This window comes from Coloeus monedula (assembly GCF_965178545.1).
Source record: "Coloeus monedula genome assembly, chromosome: 3".
Classification (NCBI taxonomy): Eukaryota; Metazoa; Chordata; class Aves; order Passeriformes; family Corvidae; genus Coloeus; species Coloeus monedula.
In genome coordinates this window covers 16288077-16303711 of record NC_138783.1, presented here as the reverse complement: position 1 = coordinate 16303711, position 15635 = coordinate 16288077, and the positions used below count along the sequence as shown (strand labels likewise).

Here is a 15635-nt window from a genome sequence, read left to right as displayed (position 1 = left end):
GCAGGGGGTTGGAACTGGATGAGCTTTAAGGTCCCAAAACCCCAAATCATTCTGTGATAACTTGCATAGTTTATGAAGAAAACCACCAAGTCTTTAAATTCAATCAAATATCAAAATCTCCTCTTCAATTTTTCAATTCAACCGATGCTGATCAGGCTGCAGGTGAGAGAGCATGCAATTACAGGTATCTCATTTGGTTAAATCACCATTAACATGAAAATAGATACACACAAGCATTGTTAACACAGGCCAGCTTTAGAAAAAGTGCAAGTATCCTTTAGCTAACACACAGCTACCCCAGCCAAGAACATGAAACATTCTTCACTATCTCCCACTATGCTATGGGCCCTTCTGTAGCAAAAATAGAGGTTTCTTAACTGAATCACGTTTGAAGCATGAAAAGATAATGATATGTTACTGATTGTTAGCACTGGCTTCAGGGTGAAGAGAGAAAACCAATTATTTGCCATATTTATTGGAAAAAAAAAACAGGCAGAGAAAAAAGATGGCAGAACCAGGTCTAAGAGAGACATGAACATCTTTCTTAAAATTAACATGGAGTAGAAATTAATGTATTTATTAGAAAAAGAGAGGAGTTATACATGGAAACAAACAGTGCTAGTAATATTAATAAACAAGATCTTGTGATTTAGGACTTTTACATGTTATAACTCTAAATGAATACATTGAAGTCACCAGATGCCTTTAGTTCCTTCATACTGTTGCTTCTCCTGAACACCAGTAATAGCATAATTTAAAACAAAAATCAAAGTGATTTCTTTGGTTTCTCTAGAGTTTCTGAAATTGCTCATAGCACCAGCAGACACAGAGCTGGTCAGGGGCAGCTGTACCCTACCCCATATCAAGCAACACAGTTCTGCTGGCTGCTGAGGGGGTGGGAGGGGGCTAAGACTGCTGAGACCAAGAGTACTGCATCACCCATGGGCTTGGTCTAACACACTTAATGAAGAACTGAGATCTCCTGGAAACCCTGATCCTACTGGAAACTACTTCTTACACCTCCCACCTTCATGAATGCATCCTGAGGCTGTTGGCTATGGAACACATTGCTGTGCAGGTCAAAGCCAAGGTTTCCTGACCATCCTGAACATCACTCAGAGTTCTGCTGTCACGTCATCCAACAGGATCTAAGTTTTCTACTTTCACTTTCCAACTTGTCTCTTTCTGAAAGTCTGGCATGTTTTCTTTCTACACATAAGAAAGCCAAGCTAAAACTCTTAGGTAAAGAGTAATAACTGAGTGACACTTCCCCTTCCTCTTTATGTAATTTAACACTGGAAAAATGTTCTCTATTTAGTCCATTAGGTGATTAAAAGAAAGTCTTACAAGTTTTCACAACACTCCATTTAAGCAGCAAAACCTCCTGGAAGGTGGTCTAGTCACTGAAAGAGTATTTACATAACAGAGAAATTGTTAGAAAGGTCATTTGCCATGTGAATTCCTCACAGTGATTTGATCAATACTCATTAACAATCTACAAACTGTGTAGTAACTAAGTTCTCCTACCCATGCCCAAAGGATAAGGAACAAACATCTACTGAGACTGACTTCTCTAAACAATACATACAATGGAATACTGATTCACCGAATTGAACAAGTATCTAAATACATATTCCTAACATATAAAAACTGCTATACAAAATAACTCAGCAATAAAATCTGGTTTTAATAAGAAATTGATCTCTTTTTAAGCCAAGCATCATCCCCTCATTTCTTGCACAGTTAAACTTTGCTGCCTTGATGCCAAATAGGGCCATTTACACTTCAAGACAGAAAAATGTCTGATACTGGTTGACTCAATCCCGGTACATCCACTGTTGTTCTAAGAACTTTAAAATGGTAACATGATCACATCCAAAGTTAAATCTTCCAAGATTTAAATTTTAGGGACTTCATGTCACAAAAGCAGCGACTATTAACAGAAATCTTTTTCTCAGCCAAAAAAAAGTCCGCACGTGGAAATCTTTGGTCATCCAACAAGGGGAACACAAACTAAGCTATAAGAACGCCAACACGGAAATTTTGTCCATCACTTCTGCACAAGCAGACTTTGGTGGAAGCAATTATGATTGCACCAATGGAGATCAGCAAGCTGAGGCAATAAATCTGGATTAAAACTTATACAAAATGAACAGAGAGAAACTTCAACCCTAACTGATCACATCTTGTTTCCATTTCTAGGCTAAATGCAGGTCCAATGCTACAGCTTAATATCAGCACAAGCTGTGCTTTGAGCACAGTCCTGCTTGGTTTAGTAACTGCTAACAATGAGCCAACTGATGGTATCACCTATGTGCCATCAGCAAACGTGGGATTCTTCCTACATTGCTCAAGACTTTATTTTTTAATATATTTTACTAAAATTAGCACTTCCGTAGCACTTTAAAAGGTAGTTGAGGGCATGAAGAGGCCACTGGCCCGCTACCAAATTTCCTCCAGCAACTGGGAAAGCCAAGCCAGTTACAACAGAAACTCCAGACTTTTTAAAGGGATAGTTTAGCCAACAATGTTGTCATCCATTGTGTGCAGCAGCTCACAGCCACGGTCAGCCAGAAGCAGAGCAATTGGAACGTGAAGTGTGACAGATTTACTGCTGTTGCATGGGGCCCTGAGAGCTGCTGTGCAGTTGTCCAACATCAGACTAGTTCCATGCTGCTGCCTGGGAAAGAACTGGAAAACAAAGCAGATATTAAAATTCCTGAGCATCCTAAGACTGACTGGAGGTGGAGATCCACAATGCTGCTGTTCTACTTCCATTCCCATAGCACCTGCTTTCTGAGATGGGGGAGATAAAGAAGACACAAAACACTCTCCCTTCCTTTGACAGCTCAGAAGACAGCTGGATACTTTAAAAGCATAATCCATGTATTATAAGCTAAGACCAACAAAGCTGCATCCCTACTTGATCTACAAAGGCCCAGCACATAAAATTTCAACATCTCTCCTCTTCACTTTCTAGATCCCAGGTTCCTGAAATACAGGCTATTTAGGTTATTTCCTCAAGGTTTTTCAAGTCTGATTTCAAATTGCTTTCCCCAACAACCACCACCCCCCAAAAAAAAAGGTCTACAACCTACTTTCTACCTTGGCTGTAAGATTTGAAACCATTCTAGCATACAATGTTCCACCAATCAATCCAACTTTGGTACTGGCTTGGAGGGGAGTTGGGGGGAAAAGGTTACCAAGTTTTGGACTTCTTCATCATTACAGGATTTCTTTGCCATAATGTTCTTGTCTTGTATGCAACACCAATCAGTCTTCCTTATTTCCCAGGACTGAACAGTGCAGCGGTCCAACGTGACTTTACAACTTGGGAATGTGCTGTAACAACACATTCACTCTCTTCAAGCCTGCAGTGAGTCTTAAGGTTCAGCTGGAGCACTTTCCTTTAAGACATGCTGCAGTATTCTGGTCTCTCTTGCTCGTGCATTAGTCCAGTGATTTACTAGTTTGTATAGCAAATTCATTCCTGGCTGCAATCTCTAAAAAACTGAAAGCTGGAGTGTAGTGAGAGTTGTGCCTATTAAGTGTCTTGGTTTGAAAGACAGGTGTTTGTCAAGGAAGGCAGGAACCTCCCTTGGAATAGAAAAATGTGACCCCCTTCCCTCCAAATTATTATAACCTTAAAATTAAGGGGCTTTCAGGCAAAGATATGAGAAAAGGAATAATAGTTCTTTACTTTTACATATATATATATAAATATATATATATATTTATATATATATATAAAAAAAATAAGGCAAACAAAGAACAATAACTAAGCCAGCAACAACCAACAGAACCAGGTACCCAGTGCCAGCCTCTCTCGGCTGTCGGGCCCTTTCCCCCTCGGTGCAGTTCCGCTCGCAGCCGGCAGGGGCGCTGGTGGCTCCTGGCCAGGCAGGGCGGATGCAATGGTTCCCCGCGCCTGCAGGGGGCGCGGTGGTGCGAGCTCAGTTGCATGGTAATGGCAGGCAAGCTGGATGGCAAAAATGGACTGCAGCAGAAACCTCGGAGTGGTGGCTGGGATGGCAGCAGCAGGCACACCCCGTGGGGTGGCACACAAAATGTAACAGAAAACTCCAGTCTCAGCAGGAGCCACGGGGGTCAGGGGGACATGGGGTGCTGGGTTAGAGTGTAGTGAAAAAGCCCATGGCAGCAGCAAAAAGCAGTGGAGCATGGCTGCTGCAGGCAGCTGAGGAGAAATGCTGTCCGGGAATAGGAAGAGGGTCGGGCTCCCAGGTTTTCCCCTGAATAGATGGTTAAGGTCCTTTCCAGTCAGATTGGGTGTTAATAAGTTCCCAGTTCAACAGCTGCTCTAATGAGCAAAGGCTCACGCACAGTAGGAGACTCAGTGGAAGGACAAATGCTCCGTAGTGGCAGCAAACCCTCCGGGCTGTGACCGCAGATCGCCTGGCTGTCCCTCCTCCAACCCCGAAAGCGAGAGAGAGAAGCCGAGCCCGGCCCCTCACCCCCCAGCCAAAATCTCACAGTATCTCTGCCCTTCCCAAGATGCCCCCTCAGCTACAATAGTACAACCAGCTGCCCTTCCCCTCCTCCTTGGCTACATCTTTTGTCTCTATTAAGTAGCAGTCATTATTGTCTCTTAGCAACACATGGGACAAAATTCCATGAGAGAAAGAAACAAAAGGAAAAATCTTAACCCCCAACATTAAGATAACATATGCTTATATTTACATTAATGAAAGAGTCTCAGCTTTATCAGACAGTTGATATATGATTTTGCAGTTCTATCATCCACTCCAAATATCTATTTTCTTCTATCAGACACATCTGGATTTTTCATGTACAGAACTTTTAGCCATAAATACATCAATTAATTATAGCAGTCACATACTGCAGCTCCTTCTCACAAGAGAATGCCTCTTGTCTTATTTGCCAGAACAACCTTTGTTTACAGCAAGACTACATTTAAACTGAGAATTACTACATGGGATTTAGAAAATAGAATGGAACACTTCTGGCAATAAGTGACATGTAGGGTCCTGGAAGTAAAGTACCCAAACCTATTATTAAAGAAAAAAAAAAAAAAAATTAAAGACTTTCCTATTAAATTCAGAAACTGGAAGGCACACTACTTTATATCAGTCCACAAATTCAGATTCTGGAGAGTGCCAGCCAGCTATAACATTTTTTCCATAACCCCTTAAACCATGATTTGCTACATCTGCTTTCCCACAAGAAAAAAATTCCAATTTATAATCATATACTCCCTTTCCAATTTCTTCGGAAACCTATACCTACAATTTGTCAAAAGCAGATGTAGGGCAAGAAAAGACAGTAGGGAGTAAGAAGAAATAAAATGCAAGTCTGACTTAGACATTTATGACATTAAGCCTCTACAAGACCCAATGCTGTAAGAAACTCACACAAGACAGTGCTGTTACAGCACAGATAATTTTCCATCATTCTTTCAAACAATTCTGAATCCTACATGTAAATCACTTACATGTAAGCATTACATATTTAAGACTCAAGTTTTAAAATAATCAAGTCCATGTGGATTTGAGGACTGCAACAGTGAATGCTTCGAGCTATTTGGAGACAGAGAAGAAAAGGAAAAAACACTTTTATTAAATGGGCAGCAGGGCAAGTTCCAGCCTCCAGTTCAAGGAATATTTAAGGAAGCTAGCTAGGATATAGATCACCTTCAATACTCACAGGGCATGAATGGAAGAGGAGAGCCTTAAAGTAAAACTCAGTCAATTTTTTTGAGAAATGAAGTGACAAAATGCGAGATGTCTCTAGTTCTCTTATTCCAGTTCACAGATTTAACTCCAGTTAAATGGATGGATTAATGGGTTGATTTTTTTAATTCAAAAATCAATGTGGCCAATTACAGAGGAAGCTTCTTTTTGTTCTTTCTCAGTTTGTGATTACAGAAACCTTGCTGCCAGGGCACACAGAATCATATTCAAGACACTGTAGTTAGTAAAAAAGGTAAATTAGATGCAAATCAAATTTCCAAAGTGCATAAACATGTGAAGACAACTCTGCCAGGTGGACAGTATCACCAGCAGAATTCAATAGCCTTTTCCTAACAAATCTTCATAGAAGTTCCAATTCTCACTCTGAGACAGTGAGCAAGCCTAAGACTGGGATTCACTAAACAACTGAAAAGAGAGATGCACAAATTCAGACTGAATGCGTTTAACGCCCCCTGCCAGAAAGAGACCACTTGCTCTCCACTTGATTGTGTTCTTCCACTCAAGGTCACACAACTGATAAAGTGCTTGTGACCGCAGAGTACAGGCTTACGCAGTGGAGGAAGAAGGAGGTGGAACACTAGCCAATATTCAGGTGATTTGTGTTTCAAAGCTTCATACTGCTGCACTTTCTCCTGGAAGCCACCCCCAAATTCAAATCTGAGTTTTCTTCCAAGAGAAGTGGAATTCTGCAGCTATAGTAGTCAAAACTCCCACTTGACAAGGATGGTCATAATGCTCTCAGGAGTGTTCTGCAGCTTCTCAGATTTCCATACATTCCCCACCCTGCCCTGCTTTAATTAGCAAATTTATTGGAGCGTTTTCCCCAGGGCAAGATCTTTAATCCCTTTTATTTGTTGTCAGTCAAAATGCTGCCTTGACTTTCCCTATTGTGGTTGGATAGTTCTGAGGATTTTAGAGACATGATTGCATTCACCAAAATCTTTGCCCAGGCTGAAGAGAAAGCAACTCACAGCACCATTTTCATGGCCAAATCCATGACAAAGATGTAGCAAAAATAAACAGTCCTGATGTTCACAAAATCTTCCTTCTTAGAAACTTTCAGATATCCATCAGTAAATTACTTCAACTCTCCTTCAGTGACACTTGGCTATTTAGACTAAAGATAAGGAAGACATTTTCTACAATGAGAATGGTGAAACACTGGGACAGGTTGCTTAAGATCGTAGTAGATGCCCCCTCCCTGGAAGCGTTCAAAGCCAGGGTGGATGGGGCTTGGAGCAACCTGGTCTGCCATGGCAGGCAGGTGGAACTGGATGATCTTTAAAGGGTCCCTCTGAACCCAAACTATTCTATGATTCTACAATGTGCTGTTTTTCATTAATTTCATAGAGCCAGAAAAAGGAGCAGGACTGGGTTCTGACTTCTCAGTATTGCTTCATTGACACCATCTTTTACATATTGTCACAAATAAAGAGGCAGAATAAAGCTACTTTTGAAGTCCTGCACAGCTTTGTGTAACTCCTCTCAGAAGTGCTTTGAAACCAAATTTGACCAAAAACTAGCAATATACCTATGCTAAAAATGTGCCACTGCAAGGGTGGTTTATTCCATATGATATATTAGGAAAACTGAAGATCAGAGCAGCAGCAGACTACTAACCCAGCAGTTAACATACAAAAAAACACCTACTGTTCTTATGCTTCATGGACTGTTTCAACTTGCCATGACCCACGCCACTCTCTGCTACAGATTTTGGCAAAAGGCAGGCTTGTAAGTTGAGTGTTCTAATGACTGAATAGCCTCAGTTCCCATACAGCTCAGCACCACAGAGTAAAATGCCTGGGAACGTATTTGTCTGGAAGTCTGATGCCACTAATAAAAATCCCTAAGGAACCTGTCAAAATAGAGAAAAATCAGACCCCAGTTTTCATCTCCATCGCTGCTTCTCAGGAAGCCACCACAGCACAATTCCAACCCACAAAGTTTTCAGGCCAAGAAGGATGACACTTGTTAAACTGTTCATCCATTTCAGTATGGCTTAATTAAGCATACAGAGGCACTCTAGAGGTCTGATTCCAGCTCTTATTAATTCATCCTGGCCTTAGACCACCTGGATTTGCCTGTCCAAAGCCAAGGGGGGATGCCTGCCTGGTCCTGGCTGCTTATTGGGTACAAAGTGCTAAGTCTTCCAGGTGCAAATCTTCCTGTTTAGAAACATCAAACTTGGCCATCACAAAAAAAACCCCTCCCAATGCTTATCACTAGCAAAGGGATGTTTTAGCAGAGGAACTTTGTGATTCAAGAGCAGGTAAGAGGAATCCTACAACTTATTCCACAGTTAAGATGATGCATTTCCACATCTACTGGGAGAGGATGATGGCAGCAGCAGTATCAACACTGAAGTCCAAAAGTCTGCAATTTGATTGCTAGGATCTCATAGAAAAAGCTAGAGCAAGGCACTGCAAGAGCATTGGGTTATTTATTAGTGATCACCTTTCCTGACCCATTCACATTCTATAAAAGGATGGTATGTGACTGTTCCACCGCATGAACATCCCTAACTGTATTTAGAGAGGTTTTGGTCACAGCTATGACTTTGGGACCCTTCTCTGAGTAAAGGATAGCAAAGGGAAAAGCTAGAAACAGCAGACTTAATTATCAGTGCATATTTTGAAATTTAACTAACTAGGTCTTTTCTGCCTGCCCTTATCTCTATGCAGCTACCAGCATGCCAAAAAGAATAGGGTAGCAAAAGCAACTCATTTCCATGTAGTCCCATCTAGTGCCTAGCTCCACTGGGTTCACTTCTTTCATGGAGATGAAGATGGAAATAGAGGAACTTCAGGGAAGTTCAAAAGGCAGTACAGCTTTGCATGGCTCGTCTCTGCGTTTATCAGATGCTCTGCAACTCTCTGAAGTCAGATAGCCAGTGATGAGAGCATGTCTTCTTCCTGCTTTACCTCCTTTTAACCCCACTAAACAACTGGAAGCCTAAAGTTTGGAACTGCTACTTAAATCAATTATAGCAAAAAATCAATAAATCAATAGCAAAGTCTGGCTGAGCTCCTGTCAGGCAGGACACTGATCAAGATGGACCGGTTTACAGAAGACAAGTCAATGTACCTGAGATACACCTTAGCAATGAGCAGCTTAAGCCCACGAGGCCCTTGTGCACTGCACTATTCCCTCCTCAGAGCTTATGAAAAACAGCTTCACTTCCAGCATAATTTCTATCTGCTAAAAATAGCTGCACAAAGGCAGTTACTACATTTGGCATACGCAATCTCAGTGACTCTAGTCTCAGAGAAACTACTCTGAGGAGCCACTAATAAGTTTTTAAGCTCCACGGCAGCCTACATTGACCATATATTTTGTCTTCATTTCTATTTTCAAAGATCAACTTATTTTTATTCAATAAAACTGCTAATAAAGTTAGAAGAGTTTAAATAAAAGCAAAATGACTATTTTAAAACATCTATCCTAAAGTAAGCAGAGCTAAACAAAAAGCTGATTTTATATCATGTCAATATGTTTTAGCCTTGGGTCACTCAAAGGTGATTTTATGAATATCTCAGTTTCGGATCACAGACAAACACTACCAACATTTGTATTCTTAAATAATATCTCTTCAGTGACGAGACACCACACTCTTCTTTAAATGAACACCTATATTACAGATGGCAAACCCTGAAGCAAAGCCTGTCACTTGAAGCATACCTCTGCCCCATTAACTAATACCAGAAATATTATTAAAATCAAATTCTGCCAGATTAGACACTAACAATATTAAGCAGCTACCTGGAGCTGGTCTTTTTACCCATCCCAGTATTCAATTTGTGACAGTATCAGATTTTGTTGTTGGTTTTATTGTTAAAGAACACTTTTTTAAACAAAAACACAAGCAAAATGTTTTCAATCTGCACTAACTGGCTGGCTAAATACCATAAACATACTATGCCATCTACTGAAGGAACAGTTAAGCCACAGAGATGGCAGTTCTGAATAGAGTAATAAAAACTACAGGAAGTAAAACTTCAGTGGGACAGACTTTCACTAGTTCTTAGAGCACTTTTTGTCTCCAGGCAGAATATGGGAGGATTTCAGGCATTCACACATTTAGAGGCACAGGCCAATTGCTCTCTAAGTGTCACAGCAACACAAAAAGCTGTTGCAGAATACACTATATTAATTTTTGTACTTAGAAATTGAAGTAGAATTTTAATACATAGCATTTTAAGCCCTTTCTTTAGTGATATCTCATCTTCCCAACACCACTTAATAATAAGTATCTATTTTTCAAAGCTTTAAGAAAAGGAAGGATAGAAAACCAAAAGAACACTAAATATAAACCTATTCTCATTAGTGCTGCAAACGTGCTGTGAACTTGATTATTGAGACATGTCCAGAACATGACCTCAGATGAATCTGGCCCATCCCAAGTGCTGTGTGAAAGGTAAAACATGTTACTTTATAACTATTACTACCAGCAACATAATGTTTAGAAAGTCTTTAAATGATCTCTTTTCCAGAAATATGACAAGGGACAAAAACCTCAAAATTTGAGCTATCCAGTTGATGTGGTGAATTTTTGTTTGTTAGCCCTTTTAAAGCAAATGGCTGGAAGAACATCCATCACTTCCACACGGCACAAACAACTTACACGTGGCATCATGTTTGCCTGAAGATCTTTTCCCTGTCCCAAAACAAAAAAAGTCATGAGCTGCAAGAGGTGCTGAGACCTGCTTTGTGTAAAGAGGAGTTGCCTGAATGTTTAACCTTTTCCTCCTGCTTAATTAACTTGTAAATCCATGTAATTCAGCATCTGAACACACAAGCAATATTTTAATCCACTGCACAAAAAATTTCTACTGTTCACACAATCTCATTCCCAATTAATTTTTTTAATCAACATAATTTGAGCCAAGCATACACTTTCCATTAAGGTCTATTCACAAGCTTCAGAATTTTATCTATTCACTTCTGAGGATAAAAACTACATCACTTCTTCCCCCAAAAGCAGTTTTGAAACAGAGATCAACCACAGAAGTTCTCACTGTGCAGTCAAGAGTTAGGGGATGAGCTAGAACCAGTTCTCTCCATTTTGGCTATCAGTGGCTTTGCCACATCTGGCAGCACAGTACCACCACAACAACTGGGACTCAGATCCCACTGTCACCAGGGTTTGCTTCCTTTTGTAGAAGTTTAAATAAAGCCAGTACAAGCTGTTCTTCATATTCATATTTATTGTGAAAATATTAGGAAACCACATGTGCAGCTTATGAATTTTTACTACACACAAATATCATGAGAAACTCTTCAAAACATGGTATTTATGTGACCAGATGCAAATCTTTATGGTGTGGACACCTCAACATCCTCTTTACAGCCAATCGACAGAAGAAGGAAGACAGAAACTCATTTCTTCCCAAAGTACATTCCGTCTAATGAATCACAACTCAAATTATGCACATCTCTCTCTTCTGTTCAAAGAGGAACACACTCATACGAACTATCTTTGGAAGGAGTTCATGGGCTGGTTATTCAAGCATGGACTCCTGGAGGAGGTGGCAAACCAAATTACTTGGTAGGACACAAAGGACACATAATGTCATATATGAAATGGAGTGTTGGCCTTTGCATATTAAGTGTTTTCAACTTTTAATTGTTAATTGTTTAATTACTGTTTATTCAAATTACCCATCAACCCAGTTGAGAGTTATTAAGTTCCAAAGTTATTCCCCTGATTAGTTGGTTAAAGAGTGTTTTACATAATTCCTCATTAAAAATCCTTTGTTAATATTAAGTTCCGTAACTTTGTTCCCCTCTTTAGTCCCTAAAAATTGTAAAAACCCACAATGTCTTAATTCCTGTATGTGTCCAAGTTAATTACCCTGTTTTTAAGAGTTCTCTGAAATATTTATAACCCAATTTTAGACCTTTTACCAAGTGTTCTTAACCTTTCTAAGTTTTAAGTGAGTTTTGAGCTTTGCCAAGAAGGAGACCTTCTAACTGACAGGGAGTTATTTTTAGAACCTGGCCGTTGGTCCGCAGCTCAGCACCACGGCAACCTGGAATTTTAATAAGGACTTTTCCTGCCCTTGGAGCCAATGACATCTTTCCCTTAGACAGCAGCGAGCCATTGGCAGACTGAGATTACCTCACCTCAAGACACCACCAATCATCCAGGACCATGGCGGCTGGACAGCAGACGGTCATGGGCAGGACCCAGACTTTGTAAAACTGCTGGCCACCAGCTCGGAGGGGCCATTTTCACCTCAGATTAGCTGCTGGTGAAGCCTGGTGGTAGGAGCACAGACCTCTACCTCTTTCAAAGAGGCAATTTAACCATTCAGACTTTGGGGTAGCTGAAGTCTCCACAGCGTTGTAAGGTCTCTGCCTTGGGACTTCTGAGTCGGTTCAGCCAACAAGGTCTCTAATCACTGCAGACCCGGTTTTTGGGTTTTTTGGGCTTTATAATTATTTTGTACTTGGAATTTTTTTTTCTGATTGTTCTTTTAATAAATTGTTCTTAATTATTTTAATTAAGAACCAAGAGTTGTCTCATTCCTCACACGTGACAAAAAGTGACAAGAGATTATTTTAAAACAAACACCAGGCTTTTCAGTTTGATATCAAAGGTAAGCAGCAGTATAGAAAATTCACCTGTAAAAAAGCAGAGTTAATGTGAGAGGGAATAGAAAGGATTCTAAACTACGCAAGAGGACTCTGCCTTAGTTCCTGACAAACTTTCCCAGCTACAATGAAATCAGACAAAAATGACACCTAGGTAGAGTCACAAATTACAAGTTTTAACTTCTGCTGGAACTACACAAGGCAATGTAACCCCCTTGATATGGCATGCAGAATCCACTGAAATACAATCAGCAGCAGGCCTCGTTCTGAGGCCTGGAAAACACTGGTTTTTTGGGACAAAATAAGAAAGGAGGATGTCTCAGCTCAGAGACAGAGCTTATCAGAAACTAAACCCAACAGCATGCTTAGGCACTGTGAGAGACTGAGCCTGGACTCTTCCATCCCCCCAAACTGAGAGAAGCTCCAATAGTCAGGGTTCAAAACAGCACTGGTAGGCACTCAGCAAAATGAATTTTATCACAGCTGACATCTTCATTTCTTGTAAGCTTGAGGAAAACCAGTCAGGCATGTTCAGAAGAAGGATTACAGATCAATTACACAGGGCTAGACAGGGGTCCAGCTGGTCAAGTTAATGACCAGTTGGTAGAAGAGTGAGGTTTTTTTCTGGAACTTGCTTCATACTACATAGATGTGCACACAAAATGTGAAAAACACTCATGAATAAAGTATTCAGGGTATACTTAATGTTAGTTAGTACAAGAGCTCTCTTCTAATGGACTGTGCCAGAATGTAATCAGAACTTTCTAACACCCCCCCGGTTGTTTCCCACTAAAAGCACGGAAAACAAACATTTAGAAAGTAGCCTTCAGTTTAAATATGCTTTACAGACTCAAGAAACAGCACACTCAAATTTTAAGAGAGCTTAAATACGGACATCGGAATAGACAACCTAAGTTAACTTTTCCTCTCTTCAGACAGGCAACACTGACACCTACTGTCAACACGATCAAATGGATTTAACTTGTACAACTGATACAAAAAGTGAAATGTATTTTTACATAGACTTTTGAAAGCATATTAAACATCTCCTACTCAAGGCTTTCCTTCGTAGCACATCTACTGCCTTTATTGCAGACCTGAAGTTATTAACCTGTCTTGTAAAATGCAATTATACAAAGATTCCTCAAGACCAACCTACTGACAGTGGTGGACGACAATTATACTTTTTCATAACTAATATTTTCTAGTAACTAATATTCTGCTTTAATATCATCATTAAAGCAGATCTGAAAAGGACATCTTGCTTAACTGAATACTAACACTTCATGTTTTTTATCACCACAGACATTTAAGTAGCCACCCAAAAGCAAAAAACCACAGTACCTTTCTTAGACCACATCTGTGTTGGAATAACTGGGTCTTGACATATGTTCTCTTGTATTTAAACAAATTTTATTGCTGTTGAGAACAGAGAAGGGGCTTCCCACAGAAACTTTCCAACAAAGAAGCTCCATGATTTTGACATTCACAAGGCATGTCCATGGGCCAGATCCACAGTCAGTCCTAGTTCAGAGCACTCAAGAATCCACATGTAAGAAGCCCAGTGACGTCCACAGAACACACATACGCCACACCCCAGCTCCTCACTGTGCAAGTAAATTGGCAAAACCTTGGTACCTTCTTTGCACATTCCACACCAGAATGTTGAGGTTTTTTAATATTTGGAAAGATCCCTTCCACACACACACACACACTAGAAAAGTTACAATAGCTTTTACAAAATATTATCAAAAAACCTTACCTAAGCAAAGAGAAGACATCATAAGAGTTACGAACACAGTTCTGATCCACCTGGAGAAGACTGTTCTTCAGAGTATCTGAGTGATCCTTAAGACAAGGAAGAAATATTATTTAAAAAATAATAATAAAAAAATCCATCTTGACTAAGAGCGTGCACTTTTAGTAGAATAAATGATCTTGCATTTAGTGTATTTTAAATCTGTCTTTATACATGTTTTATCTATGGTAAGTAGAAACAATACCACTTACCTATAAAAGGTATAAAAGACCTATCAGTTTATCTGTGTTCTAGACACACAGTGTGTTTTCTTGAACTTTAATCCATAACTGAATTTTATGAACAGAAACACTTGAAAACTGCAACTGACAGCACTGCCATTCTTCAGCTTCAGACCTGAGAGCCCAATCAGTCACGTGCCAGAGAATTACATGACCACGAGATAAAGCTCTATCCTTTATCCATGCTGTAACACATTAAAAGATCAAAGTAATCTTAGTTTTGAGAAACGTGAACAAGTTTCTGGAAGTTACAAAGTAAGAATAACACAAAGTTGTTCTATTAAGAGACCAAAGTGTCCATTCTGCACAAGAGCGATCAAAAGAGTAACAGACGAACACCGATGCCTTATGATTCAAATGCCATATATTGAGCTTTTCCATATCAGGCACAGTCACACAAATTCCTAGAAAAGCCACAAACTCGGAAGTGTTCCTTTACATGATAAAGTAAATTTTAAGCAGGTCAAGCCACCAGGCAGCACTGTCAGAAAGATTATGGATTGCAGGAAAAAAAGGCACTTATTTTAGTGTATAAAGCAGCCCACCTGGTACCTGTGATCAGCCAGCTTTGCAACAGATAGAGATGGATTCTGAGTACCACAATCCCTGCCTACAGATTCTTTCCTGCCCCAACAGGAGTCTGTCTCCATATAGATGATGTTGAAATTCAGAGCTAAACGTCAACATCTCCTGACACAACTGTTAACCATAGGCCATACAGCAGACATTCCTTTCCACCAAAAATATGGTTCCACCTAAATAATCCTGAGTTCTACATGCTATGTAGCACATCACACTGCTACAGGGACACCATCCCAGCAGCTCTCTCAGCTCCTCATTTCCATTCCCAAGACACTGGATGCTAAATTCTGAAATCCAGACAGCCCTCCATAAAAAAATACCAAAATAAAAACATCTTAATGTCTGAAAGAACTAGGATGGTGGAAAACTGAAAATGCACAAGGTACCAGCATCATCATGCCCTGTCTCTGGAAATGTTCAAGGCCAGGTAGGATGGGGCTTGGAGCAACCTGATCTAGTGGAAGGTATCCCTGCCCATGGCAGGGGGGTAAAACTAGATGAGCTCTAAGGTCCCTTCCAACCCAAACCATTCTAGGATTTAACAGCATGAAGTTGATGGTGTTTCAACAAACACTGCCTTCAGAAAGCAAAGTGCAACATTTTTCAGAGAAAAAGAAGACTGACTTAGAATAACTGGTTTTAGAAGTGAAAGAATTTGCAGCAGCAATCTGTTTCAGCCTTTTCTTTTTC

The 15635-nt window shown here is 40.1% G+C and overlaps 1 protein-coding gene across 3 annotated transcripts in view; it reads right to left on the bottom strand.

Annotated features, from left to right (window-relative positions):
- The window catches only part of UVRAG (UV radiation resistance associated), a 107695-nt gene that overhangs the window by 69344 nt on the left and 22716 nt on the right, over nucleotides 1-15635 (bottom strand). For all 3 annotated transcript variants that reach the window (XM_082279284.1, XM_082279286.1, XM_082279285.1), the window contains exon 6: nucleotides 14086-14171. In XM_082279284.1, the coding sequence (XP_082135410.1) occupies nucleotides 14086-14171 (86 nt within the window). The remainder of the gene's footprint in view (nucleotides 1-14085; nucleotides 14172-15635) is intronic.